The 25,257-nt window shown below is 34.4% G+C and overlaps 1 protein-coding gene across 1 annotated transcript; it reads right to left on the bottom strand.

Annotated features, from left to right (window-relative positions):
- Positions 1 to 13,998: 13,998 nt before the first annotated feature.
- On the bottom strand, positions 13,999 to 16,527 carry LOC110665797 (small nuclear ribonucleoprotein SmD1a). Its single transcript, XM_021826056.2, has 4 exons — positions 16,398 to 16,527; positions 16,201 to 16,277; positions 14,535 to 14,726; positions 13,999 to 14,432 (listed from the first exon to the last, which is right to left on the bottom strand). Exons 1-4 carry the CDS (start codon positions 16,409 to 16,411, stop codon positions 14,371 to 14,373), a joined length of 345 nt encoding a protein of 114 aa, XP_021681748.1. The 5' UTR covers positions 16,412 to 16,527; the 3' UTR covers positions 13,999 to 14,370.
- Between the last annotated feature and the right edge of the window lie 8,730 nt (positions 16,528 to 25,257).

The raw sequence follows: 25,257 nt of genomic DNA, 5'->3' as shown, positions 1-25,257 counted from the left end.
CTCTCCTCCAAGTCAATTTAGGTCTACCCCTTTTTTTCTTTCTATCCTCTAACCTAATGTTCTCTACTTGTCTAATTGGAGCCTCTGTATGTCTACGCTTCACATGACCAAACTACCTCAATCTCCCTTCTCTCAACTTATCTTCAATTGGCACCACTCCTACCTTTTCTCTAATACTCTCATTATGGACTTTATCTAGTTTAGTATGGCCACTCATCCACCTTAACATTCCCATCTCTGCAACTCTTATCTTAGATGCATACGACTCTTTCAGTGCCCAACACTCACTACCATATAACATAGCCGGTCGTATAGCTGTACCGTAAAATTTTCCTTTTAATTTATTGAGAATCTTACGATCATATAAAACTCCCGTGGCACGTCTCCACTTCAACCATCCGGCTTTAATCCTATGACTAACATCCTCCTCACATCCCTCATCTACTTGAAGACTGAGCCTAGATATTTAAAGTGATTACTTTGGGGCAGTGATATTTAAAGTGATACTGCCCCAAAGTAATCACTTTAAATATCTAGGCTCAGTCCTTCAAGTAGATGGGGGATGTGAGGAGGATGTTAGTCATAGGATTAAAGCCGGATGGTTGAAGTGGAGACGTGCCACGGGAGTTTTATGTGATCGTAAGATTCCCAATAAATTAAAAGGAAAATTTTACGGTACAGCTATACGACCGGCTATGTTATATGGTAGTGAGTGTTGGGCACTGAAAGAGTCGTATGCATCTAAGATAAGAGTTGCAGAGATGGGAATGTTAAGGTGGATGAGTGGCCATACTAAACTAGATAAAGTCCGTAATGAGAGTATTAGAGAAAAGGTAGGAGTAGTGCCAATTGAAGATAAGTTGAGAGAAGGGAGATTGAGGTGGTTTGGTCATGTGAAGCGTAGATAAACGGAGGCTCCAGTTAGACAAGTAGAGCACATTAGGTTAGAGAATAGAAAGAAAAAAAGGGGTAGACCTAAATTAACTTGGAGGAGAGTAGTACAAAATGACCTTGAAGCATTACACATTTCTGAGGATTTGACCCAAAATCGTTCAGAGTGGAGAAAGCGAATCCATATAGCCGATCCCAAATTTTGGGAATAAAGGCTTAGTTGAGTTGAGTTGAGTTGAGTATTTAAAATAATAACAAAGTAATTGAGATAGTATTGAAAATTTCAGTAAGTATATAAAATGATAAGGTAGGAAAATTGAGAGAGTATTGGAAATTAAAATGAGTGTAGAAAATAATTATTTAGAGAATTTGAGAAAAATTGAAAAAATATTAAGAATTGAAGAAAATGCAAAGAATAATTGTGTAGAGAATTAATGATATATATAAATGAATTAGGAGTGAGGTAACATATTTATTGAATTTTTTATATTTAAATCGCCGGTTTAATCCGGTTTGAAATCGTCGATTCAATCCTATTCGAAACCACCGGTTCACGGTTCTTAAAAAATATGAACTTGAACCAAACCGCAAAGGACGATTTCGATCCGGTTCGAAGCCGGTTCCGGTTTTGATCGGTTTTGGTCTGGTTTTGACTGAACCGATTCCGGTTCAAAACCGGACCGTGGCCACCCCTAACAAAGGGAATGCTATGTAGCACTTTCTTTATAAAGCTTAACCTTCTATAAATAACTCTTTTTTATACTAATTATTATTCAATTTTTTTTATTTTATTTTAATTATCATTATTATTTATAACAATACCTTAACATTTATTATTTAAATTATTATTTTCTTTAAAATGTGATTTTTAAAAATTAAGACATTTCATGATTAAAAGCAATATTTAAAAATTATTTATATAATTTTTTTTTATAAATTTATTTATGCAAAAATATTATTTACAACATATCATTCTCCATCATAATAATAATAATAATAATAATAATAATAATAATAATAATAATAATAATAATAAATAATAATTATAATAATAATTTAAAATTAAAAATAATTTAGTAGATAACAACTGTAACATCCCCGTTGTATAGCCTAGTATATTTCACTATTCCGGTGACCGGTGTCGGTCCGGACAATTAATGGGATTAGGGTCACACTTAAGACAACTTGAGAAGCCATAAACACAAATAATTAGTAATGTTTAATTAGTTGACTATAAATAAGAAAAACAGAACATAAGAGGTTTAACCAGCCGAGAGTCACAGCGATGAGTGACCTCATCGGGAACGACTGCGAAGTCATTTTAAACTCAAATTTTGAACCGTAAAAAGTGACGCTACGGTCCTTAGGACCCTTATGAACACAGTGGAAAAGAGAAAATCACGAAAAAGAACTGTTAAGTCAGTCAAATAATTAGGTCAGGGAGCCGGAAGAAATATTGGATTATTTGCAAACCGGGATGAACTTCGAGGGGCAATTTGGTCAATTGACCCGAGAGTCGACTTCGACCTAATCACAAATAAAATCGGAGAAAAGAAAATTTCGGAATCGACAATAGAATTAAAGAACTAATAGAAAAATAAATAAAAAAAAAAGAAAAGGAAAGAGGTTGGAAAAGTCAAAGTTGATGACATCACTAATGATATCATAAACAAATTTGTTAAATATTTATTAAAATTGATATTTATGGTCTTCCAAAGCAAAAACGTGTAAAGGAAAAACAAAAGAAAACAAAATAGAAAATCTCTTCTTCTTTCATCTTCCTTGCCGCCCCATTTTCCTCCCAAGTTCCTCCATGAGTGGTCTTCCATGTAAGCTTACTTTTAAGCTTAATTTTCTTCACTTAATTCAAATAACTCCCTTAAAAACCTCCCTAGAGCTTATTGTTACAACTTGAGAAGAGGATTACAAGAAGAAAGAAGAGTTAAAGATAGGGTTTTGAAGCTTTAACAAAAGGTTAGTATGTTAAATTGTTACTTTTCCATTCAAATGCATGTTTAGGTAATTAAGTGAGCTAATAACTTGATTTAAATGAAACAAATATGGGGAAAGAATTAAATTGAAATTTTGGGCAGCTTGAGAGGAGTGTGGTTTGCATGAATATGATGCAATTGAGTGAGTTTAGAAGCTTTACTTAGTGAAATGATTAACATTAAAATTATTAGAATTAGTTAAATGCAAGAGTTAGTGAGATTAGGGTTTCAATGCTAGGGTTTATGAACCAAAATTTGGAGAAATGCATAAATGGCATGTTTAACCTATTGTGACATGAATTAATGGTCAATTATGACCAAATAAGTTGTGTGGGAATGGTGGAAAATTTAGCTAAATTCGTAGGTCAATGGTCATGCTGCTGGCAGCATGACCAAACCTACTTTGAAGGACCAAAACTCAAATTTTACAAGCCTAATGGATATGCCACTAATTGGAGGTGAAAATAGACATAAAAGAGCACAACTTTCATTAAGGAACCATGACCAAAAACTGACCAAAACTTGGTGAAACAATTGACCAAAGTGAGTTGATAGCAGTCGTCAAGATTAAACTGACCAAATGAACAGTGTAACTATTCATTTGGCCATAACTCGAGTTAGACAGGTCAAATTGACCTGAAATTTGGCCAGGGGTTAGAGGGCATATAGATCTAAAACTTTCATGGAGAACATCACCCCAAATTATGCCATTAACCCATTCAAATAATTGAGCAAAGTTAGGGTACCAAACCTGCACCTCTGCAGAAATTTCATTGAGCAGCAATGTTTGGATGGCTATAACTCTCTCTAGGAAACTCAGATTTAGGCGATTCTTAAACCGATGGAAACCTAAGACATAGTAGAACATTTCATATGAAGAAAGTTAGACCAAATTATGAACTTAACTTAATCAAATTATTGACCAAAGTTGGATCAAAATCTGCCAGAACCCAAAAGTGCAGTATGAACAGTGCACGTGAACAGTAAACTTATTTTGGCCATAACTTGAGCTACAAAACTCCGATTGAGGTGATCCAAAAATGAGAATACACTTAAGACAATAAGGAACATTTTCTATGAAGGAAGTTTTGTCAAATTCCAACAGTAGATCGATCAATGGAATAGTGCAACTTCGGAGCACAAAACCGAAAATTGGCAATTTTGCCAAAATGACCTATGCTTTGAAAAAGTGACCAAAACCAACAAGTTTAATGAACAAAATGTGGTATGTGGGTGAAGTTGGAGTTCCCATACCTATTAATCCTTAGAAAGTCAATTATTTGACTTAAATAGTGCAGTGAATAGTAACCCGAAACACAAAATTTCGATAACGTCGAATTTAACACGTTAGAAATAGGTAAATGTGAAGTTAAAATTTATTTTGGGATTTATGTTAAGTTCTAGTACTGAAACATTGTAAAATTTTGTGTTTCAGTTGAAAAGAATATCGGGAAGGAACCCGAGGAAACGAGTCGAGGTTAAGGGACGACTCGCTTGAGGTTTGTGCACAATAAACCCTATTTAAGCATTTTATCCTTGAAAAATTGATTTATTACGCATTATGAATTTATGAACTTTTGTGTTGCCACCTTGTGATCAAATTGTAACTTTGGAAATGGATTTGATTTTTGTATGCAATATTTGAATGAAATGTTTGAAACGAATTTTTGATTCACACTTAGCATGACAGTTACTTATTATTCCTCCTCCATTTATGGGGTTGAGATCGTTTATTTTCCTCCCTCTCTGGCTTGCTAGTTGAGGTTGTAGATCGGATGAGTACTCATTAGCTAGCTAGCCACCTCCCTCATTGGTTTCGATTAATGGGGTTGAGATTACTTAGTCCTGGTGTACAACACGGCATTGATCGGAAATTTTGTGTCATGGCTTAAGTTGTGTACGACTTTGGCAACACTGTGTTTATGCAATTGTTTGACTAAACTGTTGTTTAATATATTATTTGACAAAATGAGTTGTTATGAGCTTTGATATTTGCGAAATGTGATTGTGAAGTATTCAAATTATGTTTCATCAATAAATGATTTATGTATCGCATTTTAAATCTTTATTGTGCACCACTGAGTATGTTTATACTCAGCGATAGTTTAATTTACTGTCGCAGATAAAAGCAAGGAGAAAGCAGCAGAGTGAGCTGCGAGATTGACAATATCTTTTTGATCCCTTTTTGTACGGGTATTGTTTTATACCCTTATGGTTATTTTGATGTAAATACTGTAATGTCATAAGTATCAATGTAAATTGAGCAGTTGTAAATAAACTATAATAATATTATTTTAGATTTTCTTCTGTAAATTTGATATTTGTACATATGGATTTTCTGCCTTATGTTTTGTGAATGGAATTATTGAACATACTGAGTTGACAAATTTGACTTGGATTGTGAAACTGTTTTGAAATGGATTGGCTTGAGTTGAATTGTGAATTATTGGAGGTTGGGAGTTGTAAAATAGTTTTGGAAGTGCTTTTTACAGGTATTTGAAGAACTGGTTTCTCAAAATACAGAGGGAACTCTGTCAAAATTTTTATAAAATTTGCGACAAAATTTGAATGGACAAAAATTTTCACTAGTATTTAAACTCTGAATATATGGTTTTTAATTCTTATCAAAATGCTCACCACTTCCAAAATGTAAGAAAATTGTTTTAAAATCCCTTGTAGGGTACTTAATGAGTTATCGGTAGGTGAAGTTCGGTAGTTCATTAAGTATTCTACGGGAGCATGTTATGCCTTACTGAGGGGTAAGGTGTGACAACAACAACAACAATACTCCCCTTATTCATAAATAATAGCTATATTTGGAGTTTTTACAGTAATTAAGAAAACGATTGAATAACCTCATTTTCATAAAAAAAAATAATAATAATTTACTTAATTGTCATTTCGTGGAAATCTAAAGAAATGAATATCAACGTGACAAACAACTGGTTTAATTAAGAATGAGGTGATAATATTAATTCTAGAAAATTGTATAAATATTTATCATATTTTATAGAGATAAATGATAAGATTAGAAAAAAATAATAATTAATTCTCCTTGGTCTTTTACATCTGGCAGATAATTTTAGATAAAATAAAAAGCCAAATGTGACTATTATTTATATACAGATGGAGTAATAGTAATAAAAAGGTTATTGATGGCTATTAATATAAAAAAAAAAATAACTATTAGTTTGTAATCTCATAATCAATTATCATATAATTTAGTCATTCTTAAATTATTTCATATCTTTAATGTAACAACCCAAACCAGGGACGATTACTAGCGCTAGGAATCAAGTCAACTTAAGGCCGTCGGAACCCGTAGCAAGCCTGAAACCTGTGAAACATATATACATTCCTACATCTCACCATCTTAACATATATTAAACCATTACACCTTGATTTTTTATCCATAAATAAACATTTATAACATAGTAATGGTTCATAATTTAAATCTTAACATACATAAGATTCAAAGTGTAATAGTTCAACATGCATAACCTCAAAAGGGTTTACACAATATAAACATCATTATACAACAATCATTACATTTTTTCTTAAATCACCAATACAGTACTATCCATTTATAAGTTACAAGTCCATCTACCTATAATCATACATAAAGAAGGGCTAAGACAATCCCTGAAACTCTCTCTTTGAAGAACTCTTCTAGTCCTGCAACTTTGCACCTAGGGGTTAGGGGAATGGGGTAAGCATATGCAAGCTTAGTAAGTAAACTAACCATCATTAATTGTAGCATTCATTCAGACATGTGTAATGCATCATTCACATGGAAGTAAACTAACCATCATTAATTGTAGCATTCATTCAGACATGTGTAATGCATCATTCACATGGATTTTCACATCACAAACATTTCACATAAAATGGACATTATCACCAATAACTCTCCAAACTTTTCTTTTAAACATGACCTGTGTCATGTACCCAGGGCAACTATCAGATCTCCCTTGAAGGGCAATGTCAAGATCTCCCCTTAGTATTTATTTATGGATCCATAACATATGTAACATTACATAACATAACATGGGGGGAGTAATGGGTCATCCAATAACCATCAATACATCAATAGCAATTTATGCAATTATGCAATATCTTCATGTTCTAGATATATACATCTTAAATATATATGACATGATGCATAAGGATGCTCATTAATTACCTATAAATGGTTTTATTTTATTAAGGTTAGAGTTACTCACCTCTTGTAGCCTATCAACCTCCTTACTTGAACGGGAGCTATCCTTGGATCCTTACCCTTCCGAATCCCCCAAGCCCGATCCTATAAAATCAAACCCTAGAGTGTTATACAAGGCTCTAAAACTCTATACATAAACATCCTATTCTAGGCCCTTAGGATCCATGAAATTAGGTTTTAAAACTTTGAAATCAAAGGAGAAAATAAGTGGGCAGAACCAAGTTCGACTACTGGAGCCTTGGATTTCGACTGTCGAACCTTGAAACGTTAGGTGCCCATTTTGGGCAATAGCCACTGTGATTGCCGAAGTCTGGGACTTTAGCTATTGAACCTGGAAATTTCTAGATTTTCTTAGAAAATGCAAGTTTCGGCTATCAAACTTTTGGCTTTCGGCAACCGAACTTGGGAATTTCTAAAATTTCTAAGTCAAAAACCTGCAGATCCCTTCTTACATTAATATCTAAACTTATTTCAAAGTTTCAAAACATAACTCCATCACATATATACATCTCTAGGGCTTAAAACAACTAGAAAACATGCTTAATACCCACATACATTTATCAATACTCAAATCTTAGATTTTTCCCAAACCTAACATATATAGCATAAACTTTCAAAAAACTGAACTTGAAACAACTTTTCATGGAATTAAAGCTTTAAAAACCTAATTTCTCATCAACTCTCTTAGATCTATCTGTTAGATCAAGAAAAAAAGAATTTTACCTTCTTTCTTGGAGCTTGGAGGCAGGAGAATCAAAACTTCCAAACTGAAATCTACTCTTTCACACTTCTAAATGGAAAGAATCTACCTCTAGATCTTCAAAACCCAAAGGAATCCCTTCAAAGAACTCCTTGCATGCCTCAATAGTTGAGAGAGAGAGGAAAGAAGAAAATCCTAAGTGTTTTGAGTAGGAATTGAACTGAGTTTCCTTTTATACCTTCTTTATCGAGGGACTTCCGGCTGCCGAAAATTGAACTTTCGGTTGCCGGAGTTAGTTCTGCCCAAATGGACAATTGAACTATAAAAAGGACTTCGGCTGCTGAAAGTCTGTCATTCGGCTGCCGAAACTCCTTTTGCCCAAAACAACCACTTTAAAACTTTTAAAGAATAAAACTCTTAAAATATTTTTTTATTCTTAAATACATTTTGAATACACATACATGAACCTATTTTTACATCTTATCGCCACTCCCTTGTTAGTCAAGTCTCACTCTTCACCATAATATTCTATCAAAGACAAATATTCTGACATCAAAAATGAGGGGTGTTATATTTAATAAATATTTTTATTATATTATTATATTTTTCATTATTTTTATTGTGAAATCTTTGTTAAAAAATTTTAGAAACAAAAGTAAAATCTACATAAAAAGTTATAAAAATAAAATATAGAGATTTGACTTATTTATAATTAGTATGTATTGCTTTTTATGTTAATATTATTTTTATTTCACTTTCCTAATATTAATTAATACTTATTATTATTATTATTATTATTATTATTATTATTATTATTATTATTATTATAGTCAACTTATGGACATTGAATTAAAATGACCAAGTAATTGAGAAATATTTTACTATTATAAAAATTAAATTTAAATGTTTTTGCTATCTTTTTTGAATTAAATAATATTTAATTATAAAATTAAATTTTTATTTAAATGGTATCTTTTTTTTTATCTATATATAGTACATCATATGAAACATTTTATATACATTAAGCACTCTTCTCTCACTAAGTATTTTTATTTTACCTAAGTGCTCTCAAATTTTTTTTATTTGCTCTATTTTTTTATTATTTTCTTTTAAAATTATTAGTTTTCATTCTCAAATTTATTTATTTAAATATATTTAATTAATATTTATTTTATTATTAAATTTTTTATAAATTTCTTATTTAATATTTCTTAAACTTTTTAACATTTTATTTCATTATAATTATATAGCTAATATTTTAATTATTAATTGTCAATAGCATTATTTTCAAATTTTAATTAAGTATCTAAATTTTTAATTAAATATCTAAATATCTAAATTTCAAATATATATTGCAAATATAATTACATAAAAAATTTAACTACATGTAAAAATGATGAAAAAAATTAAAGTTATAATATCAAAATTTTGGAGTCTGCATTTTGAAAAATAGTTTATATTTTTAATATTTATTATATTAATAGAAAATGATAATATTTTAAAATTTTTATTTTATGAAATGTATTTATTTTATATTAAAAATGTATGTAGAATGATAATTATTTTTGTGAAAAAATTATTTTCTAAAAAATATATCAGATTAATAAAAAAATTTCATTTTACAAAAATTTGAAGATATAGTATTTTTAAAAAATGATATAATAAAATGTTATTTTTAATTAATAATAATAATGTGATATATTTTCATTATTATTAAAATTAAATAGTTTAATTCATTATTGGTATTTTAATATATATTTTTTATTATATTAATAACAAAAAAAATTATATTTATATATTTTTAAAATAATATTATTTTCCCATTAATCTAAAATATTTTCTGGAATCTTATAAAAATAAATATCGATTTATATAAATTATGAGATAAAATATAAAAATTTCATGAAATTAAAAATTTTTTTTTGAATAAAGTAATTTTATTACATTTTAAACAAAGTAATCATAGAAACTACTATTAATATATGTATAAAAAAAATAAATAGGTATTTTAATTAATTATACCATAAATTAATTATTATAACAGGTAAAAATTTATTCAAATAAAATTAAATAAAGAAGAAAGTTTTGTTGAAAATTAATTTAATAATAATAATTTATCCGTGAAATAAATAAAATCTAAAATTTTAAAACTTTTAAATTAGGCCGATTCCAATTCAAAACCGCTAGTTACACTACTGATTGAAAGAACAAAGAACCACAACCAACCCCTTAAACCGATTACAGCCTAATTCAAGGACTGGAACCATTAGTCCAATTTAGTCTCACATTTAACCTAAGTCAATCTCAGTTTGGTTTACGATCTAAACCAATACTATCTTATATGTAAATTTTATAAAAAAAAAAAAAAAAAAAATCTTGTGACACTCTTAACTTTTAAAATGTCTCATGACACTCTTTAATTACTGTAAAATAAAATTAAAAGTATCCTAAAGATCCTTAAATTAAAGGGTGTAAACTCTAATTGCACTGACATAATAATATACTAATTAAGATCGGAAAAATATTTTAATTTCAATTTATAAGAGTTAAGATATATTATAGGATGTTTGAAAATTTGAAAAATTTAAAGTATCATAAATTTTTTTTTAATAAAGTTCAGAGGTAATCTTATGTATTCTGCTAATTAATTTATGATTAATCATACCATTATAACGATATATGCAAGCTTAAAAAATAAGGTCAATCTCAAAAGAATAAAAAGCTAGAAAAAGTGTTTAGAAATGGCAGATCAAAATTCTTTGAAATTATATATAATATTGATTTTCTTATATTGTTTTGATTTTCTAGGGAAAAGAAATATTTGGATTGGAGGTAGATGGGATGAGGGTATTCATTAATATATATATATATATATATATATATATATATATATAAGACTATAAAATAATTTACATGCATTCCACTCTGATCATTTTTTGCTCTATGCTGGTATCCAATGAAACTAGCAAATTCTAACTCCACCCTGTTTTTGTTGTCATTAGAGCTGATATATTTTCACTCAATTTTAAATTTAACGATTTAGTTTTTTCCTTTAATTGTAATTAATTTTTATCAAATAAATTAATTTTTTTTCCATTTTGTAAAAAAATTCAAGAAAAATTTTTTATAAAAACAAAATTAATAAAAAAAATAAATTTTAATAATTTTAGCAATTATCAAATGAGATAAATACAAAAATCAAATCGTTCAATTTCTAAAATATAGAGATTGAGTTGTGATATTAGTCCAAATTTAAGGATTAAATAGTAAATTTTTCTTAATTGAATTAAAGGGTATATTTATCTCTTCACTCAAACTAACAATAATATTGAATAGAATGACCTTTAATTTTAACGAAGCATAAATAAAAGATTAAATTATTTATAAAATATAAAAATCAAATCATAATATCAATCAAAATTGAGAGACCAAATAATAAATTACCAAATTACTTAACCGGTAAAAGACAGCAGACGCCACTTTTACCATTTACCAATTACAACCCTACGACTTCTACCTCCCTTTTGTTCTTAAACCAAAGGAAATAAATATGGGATTTTCTCCCTAATGTTGGAGTCTCGTTTCTTCTTATTATTGAGATTTTATTTGTTTATTTATTTTAATATTTAAATGGATTAATTGATAATTTGAAATACAGCGTAAGTCATTTATTTTTTTTTTGTTTGAAACTCAAATATAGGTAATGCTCTTTTAATAGTACAGCCTATTCTTTAATTAACATTTGGTGGTTTAATATATTCTATGGCCACACAGATAATAAATTTTTAAAAAGGACAATATTACAGAAGTTTTCTTTGATTTTCTAGAATCAAGATAAATCAAGCTATGAATAAAATATTTTAATTATCTATATTTATATTTTTTTCTATTATGAAAATATTATAATGTACTCAATTTATTATTCTTATTAATAAATTATCAAACTTTATCTAAAAAAATAAGTCTAATAATCTTTGCCTTGCAGCCTTTAGATCATGTTAATAGCAAATATTATTGAAATGTCATAGGGATGGCAATTATTTTTAATCTTGATACGATGCGCTTTATACCCGGATCAATGTTTTTAGCGTCATTTTGCTTTCAATATTGCACGGGTGAAAAAGTCTCCTAATTTTGAATTTCAAAATTCACTTGAAAATAATATATTATTATTTTTATTAAAAATAATTTATTTTTATGTATTTAAATATTATAATTTTAACAAAAAATTATATATTATTAAGATTATGTTTTAAACTTATATTTCTAATAACTTATTTTTTAATATATAAATTTATATTATTTAATAATAAATTAAAATTAAAAAAAAAAATACCTGCAAGGAAATCTGTCCTGCCCACACCATGGTGAGCAATTTTTCATCATAACCCCTAATCCTTCACGGGATGAGGACAGGAAAGTGATCTCCTCCCTCTTTGCTCCATTCAAATCAACTCAACTCAAATCAATTAAATCTTTATCTAAAAATTTTGGAGTCGATTATATAGATTCTCTTTCTTCACTCTAAACGATATTGGGTTAAATTCTAGGAAATGTGTAATGTTTCTAGGTCATGTTGTACTACTCTCCTCCAAGTCAGTTTAGGTTTACCCCTTCTTTTCTTTTTATCCTCTACCCTAAGCTCTCCTTGTCTAACTAAAACCTCAGTATGTTTACGTTTCACATGACCAAACCACCTCAATCTCCCCAGTTTGCTCTATTGACATCCCTAAAACAATACAATATTAATAAATCGACAAATTAGCAGGTACAGAGTACATCAGAAGTAGGCCTAATAGGAACGCTATGTGGAGTCATGGATCGATGGATTATACATATTTGGATCGTTAGCAGATATCAACAGGGTAATATAGTGGAGTTTTTTTGAGTAAAGACGAATATATTTACTGAATTCTTAATATTTTCTTAAAAATTTTAGCCAATTAAAATGTAATTTAAATTTTAAAATTTAAGTAATAGAGTGCAACTTAAATAAGAAAACTTTAAATAAAAGCAAACTTATTCTAATTGAATAAACTTTATAGAAAAAAAAATTTTTAAGGTAACTAAATATTACAAATCACTGGCTAACTTTCTATTTAAATAGAATCGCCGCATGAAAGAGAAAATTTTGAACGAGAAAATTTTGATCGTTCAATTTTACTTTTTGATAAGCAAAACGTATCATGTTTTGAAACATCAATCGAAATAAATTATTAGAGACTCTCGATATATGTACATTCTCGTTCACAGAATTATGAGTCCCATACTCTTAAATTTAGAAAATAATTAGTTTTTTTTTGTACGTAATTAGTACACTATCTTTTAATACATCTGCCACACCCTATAATTTGCCCACTATGCCACCCCCTAGAAAAGTATTTTACAGATTTTTAGTTTTTACAAGATAAGCACAGATAATCCATTAATTATAAAAATGAGCAATAGCATTACTATTTAATCTACCCAATATTTGATTGAGCGTTATCCAACATTCCTGAAAAGAATTTGAAAAACAAAATCAACAAAAATGTAATCCATTATATATCAATCGACTGAGGGAATTTTCCTGTCTTTCAGAGAGTAACCCATTACATTCCCTCCAAATTTGTAACTGCTCTAAAAAAATTAGTCGAGAGGGATCAAAAGAAACTTATTTATCCCCTTTACTATTGAAAGAAGAGCATGCCACAATGCCGTAACAACCATTTTTAAAGATTTTAGCATCAATTCTTATGTGAATTCATAGAATAACAACACTTGAACTGGGTGTCACTGACTCAAAATTTACGATGAGATAAGACAATTGAGAAGAGAATGATTATGGATTTGTATTTAAATTTTTTTAAAATGAAGACAGAAACCTTTTCCTGTAATTTTTCTTCAAATTGCTCTGATTAAAACTCAAACTCATTAAAGACATTTTAATACCACTAAACTGTTACTCATTCCTTGTCGCTCATGTGAGCGTTAATAAGAATGAGTTCTACTACTTTATTGATCACACTTCTAAAAACACTTTAGAAGAATGCATATATATTTCAAGGACCTACTATAGACTAGCACTTCCATATGACTGTTGTTTTGACCATTAACAAGCGGGGAAGCCCAAAAGCAAATGCACAGACATATATTGGTGATGTAACACTAGCCCTACCCTTTCCCCAGGGGCAAACGAGCCTCAAAGACAACAAACATAGCAATTCCTCACCCTGCTTCATAATTCACTTTAAATAGCAATTCAATTCTCAAGATAGCATACCTCTATGAAGTATCAATGCATAATTTAGCAACTGAAATGTAGTGTAATTCTACTTCACACGACAGTCAAATTTCAGCAGCATCTGCTGATAATATCATCAGCCCATGATGGTAAACTAAGCATTTCTCTTTGATTTTCTCATGCACATAAAATTAGCTACATCCAGATATGCAAGAAAGTTAACAAGGATCCATACAGTATAGAACATTCAGTTCTACACTTGCGATCACTTCCTTTTTGTTTTGAAGTGCTCTCCACCTATACACTAATTGGTATTGAAATCTGATACAAACTGAAATGTACATGATTAGCGACCTCGGCCACGTCCACGGCCACGTCCTCGCCCCCGACCACGTCCCAAAGGCTTCCCTGAATTCATGATTGGTAAATAAGAATAATGAGCTAAAAATACACCATAATTACATATCAAATAATATGATGGAAAGGTAAAAACAGATGAGTATACAATACCAGCAGTTGCCTTCTTGGGCTTAACCCTTGGTGTTTCTTCCACAAGTAGAGTTTCCAAGTTCAAGCTATCAGGAAGGATATAGTAGCGGATGTTGTTTCCTCTCACGCTTAAATGATCAAGAGTAACTGGATTTTTACCCTTCAATGTCAATTTCACTGTCCTCAAGTGTGTATTCATACTGACATCGACACCTACAAGATTTCAGTAAAACCACCACTTGAAAAACCATTTTCATACAACCACACATTTTCTTAGTAATTCAAGGAAAACCAATGGTAAGAAAATATCATAACAAGGGAAACAAGGGAACTAAATTTATCATATGAGAAAAATGAGGTTCAATACAAAATGTGCTATGCAATACAGTTCACATGTCTACATCCTAAATTACTTATCATTCCTGTTGCAACCCACGCTTTACTAACCCTATTATTGTCAACAAAAGATACCCTTCTGAATCACTTATAAAGGTGAAAATGAATGATTTGGCAGGATAAGACAAAGAAAGATCATGTGGGGTATGATAATGAAAAGTTTACAGTGGCATGACCAATATTCAGAGGGCAATCCACACAGCTTGGATGCACAGTATTAAAAATAAATGGATAAAAGACATGGGGAATGTTGAGGCACAGTCATTATAAAAATGGAGAATGCTTTTACATTTTCCCAAACTTCTTACTGGGTCATCTTACACAAAGTGATTTTTTTGGGAGACCCGGCTTAACAGTGGCTATTGAATTAAATATTCAGAATAACAAAAATGTAGGACAAGAACTTAACAAATTCCTTAAGCCAAGCTCAGGTACATATTTCTTTTCTCAACATGGATATAGGCAGATATTCAACTTTGAAGTTTGAACGTTGCACAAGATTTATTAGCTTTGAAAGTGTTTTAAATTTTAAAATATAAGTAGTAAACTGGTACTTAAATGGGAAAACTTTAAGTAAAAGGAAACCTGTTATAATTAAATAAACTTTGTGGATAAAGACATAGAGTTTTAAGATAACTAAATACCATAAATCACCAACTAATTTCCTATTTAAATAGAATCAGCGTATCAAATAGATAAAATTTAGATTGGCCATTTTGACACTTTGGTACATGAACTGTGCGTTCTTGAATGCCATTTGTAGGGGGGCAACTATTTACCTAACCGTTCCACAGAAAAATGAAGGACCAGTCCGTTGGTCATCTTCCCCATAGGAAAATTTAAAAATAATAAAAATAAAAGCAAAACAGGAGTATGCAACAACTAAAACAAAACCAACAGGAAAACTTGGTGACTGTAATATTTCTGGCAATTAATTAAAAAAAATTGCTAAACTGGTGCATCTTGGAAAGAAAATTAGACTTGAGCCCAATTCCGAGAACACCACCATAATCTCTTCCAAATAATCTTGCCCTCATAATGCATCAAAGGTACTTCTCAAACAATAATCTATCACAAACCTTAGCAAACAAAAAGTTACAAATCACTCATTCATACCACCAAATTCCCAGCACAAGTGTTCCTAATTCCTATTAAGAGCTACATAATCCATTGAAACAAACAAAATCCAATTAAACACAAAACAGAGAATATTGCATCCAGAAAATTCATAGTTGTCTACAACATTAAAATTATATTTTCAAAAGAAAAAAGGGAAATTAGGTAGAGGAACCTGTGATAGTGCCATGAACAATACTACCGTTTTTGAGCTCAATCGATATTGTCTCGTTGTTTAATTTCATCAAAAACCTAAACATTTGCATTCAAAATACAGAGAGACCATCAAGTTCAAATTTCTGTAAGCGTAACACCATATTTTAGATTTTCTTCTCCAAAAATATTGAAAAATTAAAAACAGAGTAATATTACCTGACGAGCTTCATCTTGAGCACAGAGATGGAGAGAGCTCTCGGTGGAATCGGTTGGTACACAGAGATTGAGACGGTTTTGCTTAAACCCTATGCGTTCGGGTATTTATTGCTAAGTTATGGGCTGACCCACTATAAGAGGACCGGGTCATTGGATATGTATTTGTGAGTTATGGGCAGACCCGATTACAAGAGGACCGGGTTTATGACCGCTTCTCCAATTCCGTGTAATTCAACGGTGATAGAAATTCTAATTTATTTGACTAAATAAATTTAAATATTTATGTTAATTATTAATTATATTTAAAATTTAATTTTTATCTAAAATTAAAAATTCAATTTAAAATTTTTAATTTTTTACACTTAAATTGTCATTTTATATGTCATATTGCATTTTTCAATTTTTTTATTTTATTAATTTGTTTTTTTCCTTCTCTCTCTTTTTCGATGTTTAATTTTAAAAATTATTATTAAATTATATAACTCTCACTCCATCTTTCTATTTTTTAATTTTAAAAATTATAATTAAATTATATAAAATTAAAAATTTTGGACTCAACAATCAATGTAAAGGCATAAATTTATTTGGCTGTTTGTCACGACCCAACCTATGGGCCGGACTGGCACTAGGACCTAGGCCAGCCTAAAACCCCCGAAGCCCGTAGTAAGCCTAACTATTCACTTAACCCAACTCTAAGGCCCATTTGGGCTCAATTTCAATAAATCAATCAGACAGAGTCCGGCCATAAAATGGACCTTTCAACGGGGAGTTTTTGACTCACCCGACCTGTAAATACAATAAATACTCAATTGGGGAGCTCAGCTCACCCTCCACATACTCATCAGCATAAAAATAAATGGGAGCTCAGCTCCCTCATCCAATCCATCAAATATGTATAGAATATTAAGTTTACAGGTCTAAAATAATAATTTAGTTTACAGACCCATATCAAATAAACATTTCTAACACATGCGGAAATTCTAAAATTTAACAAGTTTATACAAACGTTAATAATCGACCTGCGAGGAAGAAAGCAGGTTAATCTCAAAAATATCCTCCTGTGGCCTGAAAAAATATTGAACAGGAGTGAGCGTTCGACTCAGAGAATAAAATATCAATTTTAACCATAATCTCTATAACTATCTAAAACTAATGCACCCTGTAGAGTGAAATACAACCTCAACAACATTTTTACATCATAACATCCAAAAGGTAATTTGGAGCACTCACACACCCAGTGATATCAATCATAATATATGGGAACTGATCCCCTATACAGCTCTCTTAAATCCAACCTGGTGCCAGCAAAGAACTCAAGCCGGACTTTCGCTTAATAAACCAAAACGGGGGTTCCAGCGAAGAACTCAAGCCGTGACTACCCCCTGAAGGATCGGGTCCCAGCGAAGATCTCAAGCCGTGACTACCCGTCCTATCCATAGTCCACACCACATCACACGCACGCCAACGCACGCACATTGCTCCAAATTACCACAGCAACATACATGGCACTTTCACAATTATGAATGCAACATAAATCGTGCCTAAAGTTTATCTACATAGATATATGCATATAAGTGATGCATGGGCATGTTTAAACATATAATAATAGTGAAATTATAATTAAAATTAATATTTTACTCACAGACTTGACAACGGTCACTGGGGCGACTGGGCGGAGGAAGAAGGCTGTCCCAGCTCACCTGACAATTACATTACAATTATTTAACACAATTGACTCAATACAAATCATGAAAAAACCAAATACGTCCTAAGTCGTGCCGAAAATCCGGCAGAGTCTCCCCTATACCTAGGACCTACCCAACCTGCAAAAGGGCTCAAAACACACTTCTATATTCACAATCCATATATCCACAACTCAATCACATCACACAACCCCTTCTGGGCCCATCAAATCAGTCATCCATCACAATATGTAAAATTTCAATTTAGTCCTTATAATTGATCATTTTTCCAAAAACTACCCAAAAGAGCTCTAAAAATTCTAAAACTTTGCCCCGCGGTCCTTAGCAATATTACTAGGCTATTGCAAAAAGAATCATAATTTTTTGAGCTACCACGAATATTTTATGAATTTTTAATCCTATTTAAGCACTAGAAAATTATGAAAAAGCAAGGTTCGGGTTTACCTTTGCCGATTCCGACTTTGGGAACGCGCTCGGGACGTCTGACAATGGGGGGTTAGCCAAAACCTAGGTCCAATTCGGAGACTTTTCCGGTAACGGGTTTGTTTGGCTGGAAATTCATAGACCTGGTCAACTGTTGAATTTCCACGAATTGAGGATACCTACATGAAGCCCACAACACGGGGGTTAGTACATAAATTTTTTAGAATTTTCTAAGCTCATTTAATGCTCGGAAAAATACTGCGAAGTTCCGTGGGACCCATCGAAAAACGGTGTTGGAAAAATTCGAAATTTATGTCGTCGCGAAGCTCTCGACAAGTGGAGCGCTCTGGTACTCTCGGTTTTCTCGTGGGATTCACGGTTTGCGAGAAATCTAGCCCGAAAGTCAAAATGGGCTAAAACTTCCCGGGCAAAAATTGGACAAACTGCTTATTGGATTTCGGTGTTCTTAGTGTCTATGGAAAGCTCTCGACGAGTAGATGATTTTAGACACAAGACCCGGTCCGATTGGTGGCCGGATCGGCTGGATTTTGGCCGGGAAAGTGAACGGTCGCATACGCTCGCTGCCGCTCGAGCCGCTTTCCGGCGTTCCAGCGCGCCGCCGTGGGGAGGGTGAGGCGCACGCCGAGGTGAGGAGGCAGGCGAGGTGGCGGTGCGGCAAGGGGAGGAGGGAGGAGAGAGAAAAGAGAGAGAGAAGGGGAGGAGGTCGGACGCGCGCGGGGAAGGGAAGAAGAAAAAGAAAAGGCCGGTCTGGTCCGATCCGGTTCGATTCGATTCATGATACAAAATTTTAAATTTTTACTCTGCCTCGGGACCGAAAACGAGGTCCAAAAATTCCGAAAAAATTTCAGAAAACTCAGAAAAATTCGTAGACTCCAAATATATTTTTAGTTTTTCCACGTGGTCTTTAAATTAATTTTTAAAAATCATCAAAGTTTATATTTTCGGAAAATCGAACCCGATTTTTAAAATCCAAAAAATCTCAAAAAAATTCCTAAAATTTAAATAAAATTAAAATACCAAAAATGCTCATAAAATAATAAAATTTAAAATTTTGGGGTGTTACATTCTTTCCCCCTTACAGAAAATTCGTCCTCAAATTTTACACAAGGCAGAATAAAGCACATGATTATACATTGAACAGATAAGGGTACTTGCTACGCATGTCCCGTTCTGACTCCCAAGTGCACTCTTCCACTGACTGGCTCCTCCACAAAACCTTAACCATAGGAATCTGTTTTGATCTTAGCTGTCTCACTTGATAGTCCACTATGGCTACAGGTTACTCCTCAAATGTCAAATTCTCTTTTAGCTCTATTACATCTGGCTGTAGTACATGAGAAGGATCTGGAATGTATTTCCTGAGCATGGAGATGTGAAATACGGGATGAACGTGAGAAAGGTTGGGTGGTAGCTCCAACCGGTAGGCAACTGCTCCAACTCTATCCGTAACCTCAAAAGGTCCGATATACCGAGGTGCCAACTTGCCCTTCTTTCCAAATCTCATGACTCCCTTCATCGGAGAAACCTTCAGGAATACATAGTCGCCTACTGCAAACTCCACATCCCTCCGTCTGGGGTCTGCATAACTCTTCTGCCTACTGAAAGCTGTTTTCAATCGTTCCCTGATTAAAGGAACTACCTCTAAAGTGTACTGCACTAGGTCTACATCATGCACCTTCGCTTCTCCCATTTCTGTCCAACACAGAGGAAACCTACACTTTCTTCCATATAGTGCCTCATAGGGTGCCATCCCTATGCTGGAATGGTAACTGTTGTTGTAGGCAAACTCCACCAAAGCTAGCTGATCATCCCATTGACCTCCAAAATCCAAAACACTCATGCGAAGCATGTCTTCCAGTGTTTGGATTGTCCTTTTGGACTGTCCGTCTGTCTGAGGGTGGAAGGCCATACTGAAGTTCAACTGTGTGCCAAGTGCCTCCTGTAACTTTCTCCAAAACCGAGAAGTGAACTGGGGCCCTCTGTCAGATATTATGGAAGCTGGAACTCCATGCAATCTGACTATTTCTCGAATGTAGAGTCGGGCGTACTGTGCCACCGAATACGTAGTCTTCACAGGCAAAAAGTGAGCTGATTTGGTTAGATGGTCCACAATTACCCATATCGAATCATATCCTCACGTGGTACGAGGCAACCCAGTCACAAAATCCATAGTGATCATTTCCCACTTCCATTCTGGGATAGGGAGCTCTTGCAGCTTCCCTGACGGTCTCTGGTGTTCAAACTTCACCTTCTGACAAGTCAAGCACTTGGACACAAAGTCTGCTATGTCTCTCTTCATGCCATTCCACCAGTAGCTATCTTTCACATCATGGTACATCTTGGTGGAACCTGGGTGGACATTGTACAGGGTATAGTGTGCCTCTTGCATGATTTCATTTCTGAGATTGTCCACATCGGGCACACATATCCTAGAACCATGCACTAGGGCGCCATCATTAGCAAATCCAAACTCACCACCTTCACCTTGCTGTACTCTTTCTATGATCTTCATCAATTGTTGGTCTCTGTGCTGGGAAACTCTAACTCTGTCCCGCAAGTCTGGCCTCACTGAAAAATGAGCCAACAATACCCCCTCATCTGAAAGATCTAGGATTAAACCTTGATCCATTAACTCATGTACTTCTCGAATCAACGGTCTTTTCCCTGTTGAAATGTGCGCCAAACTGCCAGAAGATTTTCTGCTCAATGCATCTGCCACTACATTGGCCTTCCCAGGGTGGTACTGGATAGTGCAATCATAGTCTTTCAGAAGCTCCATCCATCTCCTCTGTCTCAAATTTAAATCCCTCTGTTGGAAGATGTACTTCAAACTCTTGTGGTCGGTGTATATCTCGCACACTTCACCATACAGGTAGTGTCTCCAGATTTTTAGTGCAAAGATTACAGCCGCCATTTCCAAATCATGGGTGGGGTAGTTCTGCTCATGCCTCTTCAGCTGTCTTGAAGCATAAGCCACTACTTTTCCATTCTGCATCAAAACACACCCTAGGCCAACTCTGGAGGCGTCACAGTACACGGTATATCCTTCACCACTCATAGGTAGTGTCAACACAGGGGCGGTGGTTAGACACTCCTTAAGCTTCTGGAAACTCCTCTCACAGTCATCTGTCCAAATGAATGGAACATTCTTCTGAGTTAATTTAGTTAGGGGAGCCACTATCCTGGAAAAATCTTGCACAAAACGCCTATGGTAGCCAGCTAAGCCCAGAAAACTTCGCACCTCGTTGGATCATTGTAGGCCTAAGCCAATCGATTCTGACTTCAATTTTCTTGGGATCCACTTGAATGCCATCACTAGAAACCACGTGTCCCAAGAATGAGATGCTTTCTAGCCAAAATTCACATTTTGAAAATTTGGCATATAGCTGGTGCTCCCTCAACGTCTGCAACACCATCCTCAAGTGCCACACGTGTTCTTCCTCGGTCCGAGAGTATACCAAAATGTCATCTATGAATACGATGACAAAACGGTCCAAAAATGGCTTGAACACCCGGTTCATCAAGTCCATGAAGGCTGCTGGTGCATTAGTGAGTCCAAAAGACATCACCAAGAACTCATAATGACCGTATCTTGTCCTGAATGCCGTTTTGGACACGTCCTGATTCCTGATTCTCAACTGATGGTAGCCTGATCGCAGGTCTATCTTGAAAAAGAATCTAGCCCCTTGGAGCTGATCAAACAGATCGTCGATCCGAGGAAGTGGATACTTGTTCTTCACAGTCACCTTGTTCAGCTGTCTATAGTCAATGCACAACCTCAATGACCCATCCTTCTTTCTCACAAATAGAACAGGAGCACCCCAGGGTGAAGTGCTCGGACGTATGAAACCTTTGTCCAACAGCTCCTGTAGTTGCTCCTTTAACTCTTTTAATTCTGCTGGGGCCATCCTGTAAGGTGGCATGGATATGGGGTTTGTACCCGGAACAACATCAATGCAGAACTCTATTCCCCTTTCTGGTGGCAACCCTGGAAGCTCTTCAGGGAAGACATCCATGAATTCTCTGACAACAGGAACATTTTCCATGTTGACACCTTCTACAGATGTATCTCTCACCAATGCCAAATACCCTTGGCATCCATGCCTCAACATTTTTCTAGCACTAATTGCTGACACCAAGTTATATGGAGCCACGCTTTTGTCACCATCAAAGCTAAACTCATCCACACCAGGTATGTGGAAATGCACCTTTTTGTTCCTGCAGTCTAAAGTGGCATACTGAGTTGCCAACCAATCCATCCCCAAAATTACATCAAAATCCATTACTGGTAGAGGAACCAAGTCTACTGGGAGGATCTTTCCATCCACTACTACTGGGCTACCCGGAAAAACCATATCTACATCTATGTTGTCACTAAGTGGGGTAGCTACCGACAAAGGACATTCTAAGGTTGTAGGGTTTCTACCCAACCTCAAGGCAAACACAGGGGAGACAAATGAGTGCGTAGCACCCGGATCTATTAAAACACGAGCCTCATAGGAACAGACCAGAAGAATACCTGCCACAACTGCATTTGAAGCTTGAGCATCCTGGTGGGTCAGGGTGAAAACCCGAGCTTGACCCCTACCCTGAGTGGCAGAACCCTGATACTAACTTCTACCTCCTGATCTGCCTCCAAATCCATGTCCCCCTTGTCCTCGGCCCTGTTGGCCACTAAACTGACTGCCTGCCATGCTGGAAGCACCCGGATACAACTGGCGAGGAACATTTGCAACAGAACCCTATGACCCCATCTGTGGCTCACTGAACACAGGACATTCCCTAGCAAAGTGACTTGGTTGGCCACACCTGAAGCATACTTCTGAACCCATCAAACAAGGTCCTGAATGTCCTCTTCCACACTGTGCACAAGGTGCCAAGGAGGATCCTGAACCAGACCCAGAACTGCTGTACCCTGAACTGTGACCACTGTTGGATCCGTATCCTGGTCTGAACCCTCGAGGTTTGTGTCTAAAACCACTCTTTTTGTTCCTACTTTTTCCTTTGTAATTACTCTGGCCACCACTGTCTGGAGTACCCATTTGGGGAACATTGGTAGAACCCTCTGCTCTGTTTTTCTTTGCTCTTCCGCTGTCATTCACAGCATAGCTAATCTCAATCTGTCTGGCTCGATCAACCACCACATCAAAAGACTGATCAGACATCATGGCTAGGTTCGCATACCTTCTGTCAAGCCCCTTTAAGAATCTTTTCACCTTCATAGTTTCTGTAGCTACTGCTGTAGGGGCATATCTGTTCAATTCCAGAAATTCTGTAGCATATTCATCTACAGACCTGCCATTCTGTCTTAAGGCCTCAAAGGCCCACTGCTTTTGATCCCTGAAGCTTTCTGGCACAAACCGATTGATGAACAGTTCCACAAACTGAGTCCACGACAAACACTCCATCCGAGGTAATATGTAGTCATTCATCCATTGTCTAGGCATAGGCCCCATGACATGCTGCATACACTCTATGAGTCTTCTCGATCAATCGCAATTGCTCCTGCCGTCAGGAATCCAAAAACCGATACGCATCGTCTGACACATCATAAATACCAGGCACCAACTTCTTGAAATTTATAATCTGTTTGTAAGGTTCCCCTCTTGATGCGGTGGACTGCTGCTGTTGTGGAGGGTGGACCATATACTGCGCCATCATATCGATGGTCCTCTGCAAACCAGCTAGAGTAGCTGCCATGGAGTCCATGGGACTCTGTGCCATGAAAGACTGATCCTGAACTGTTGGCAGCTGCTCTTCTACTTGAGCTGCTCTTCTACTTGAGCAGCTCTAGGCCTCCTACCCCGCCTCCTCGGGGCAGGCCCCTCATCTTGTGCTGACACCTCGTCAGGCACATCTGGTTCTGGTGCAGTGGCAGCTCTCCTGCTTCTACGCATTTTCCTGAAATTCAACAGCATTAGCCCACAAAATTCAAAACTGCACATTACATAGCTCTATAGACTCATATTTACACACAATATATGAAGCAGAAACTAGAAGCAAAGATGACAATGCAAGACGAATGTGGACCCTATTTTTCCACATGTGACTCCTAGTAGACTCTTCCCAACACTTAGACAATTTTTCCCTAAGAATCTGGAGCTTAAGCTCTGATACCACATTTGTCACGACCCAACCTATGGGCCGACTCCAAGACTAGGACACAGGCCAGCCTAAAGCCCCCGAGGCCCGTAGTAAGCCTAATTATTCACTTAACCCAACTCTAAGGCCCATTTGGGCCCAATTTCAATAAATCAACCGGACAGAGTCCGGCCATAAAATGGACCTTTCAACGGGGAGTTTTTGACTCACCCGACCTGTAAACACAATAAATACTCAATTGGGGAGCTCAGCTCACCCTCCACATACTCATCAAAGATAAAATAAATGGGAGCTCAGCTCCCTCATCCAATCCATCAAACATGCATAGAATATTAAGTTTACAGGTCCAAAATAATAATTTAGTTTACAGACTCATATCAAATAAACATTTCTAACACATGCGAAAATTCTAAAATTTAACAAGTTTATACAAACGTTAATAATCGACCTGCTAGGAAAAAAGCAGGTTAATCTAAAAAATATCCTCCTGTGGCCTGAAAAAATATTGAACAGGAGTGAGTGTTCGACTCAGAGAGTAAAATATCAATTTTAACCATAATCTCTATAACTATCTAAAACTAATGCACCCTGTAGAGTGAAATGCAACATCA

This window comes from Hevea brasiliensis, chromosome 7 (assembly GCF_030052815.1).
Source record: "Hevea brasiliensis isolate MT/VB/25A 57/8 chromosome 7, ASM3005281v1, whole genome shotgun sequence".
Taxonomy (NCBI): domain Eukaryota; kingdom Viridiplantae; phylum Streptophyta; class Magnoliopsida; order Malpighiales; family Euphorbiaceae; genus Hevea; species Hevea brasiliensis.
The sequence above is the reverse complement of the archived record's forward strand: the minus strand, read 5'-3'. Positions and strand labels throughout refer to the sequence as shown.

Bases quoted from the DNA above. Each gene is read 5' to 3' on its own strand.
- LOC110665797 (XM_021826056.2), bottom strand. The intron at 14,727-16,200 runs GTTCCTCTACCT...GAAATCTTGTAG, and splicing joins TGTTCATGGCACTATCACAG to GTGTCGATGTCAGTATGAAT. The intron at 14,433-14,534 runs GTATTGTATACT...TCATGAATTCAG, and splicing joins GCCCAAGAAGGCAACTGCTG to GGAAGCCTTTGGGACGTGGT.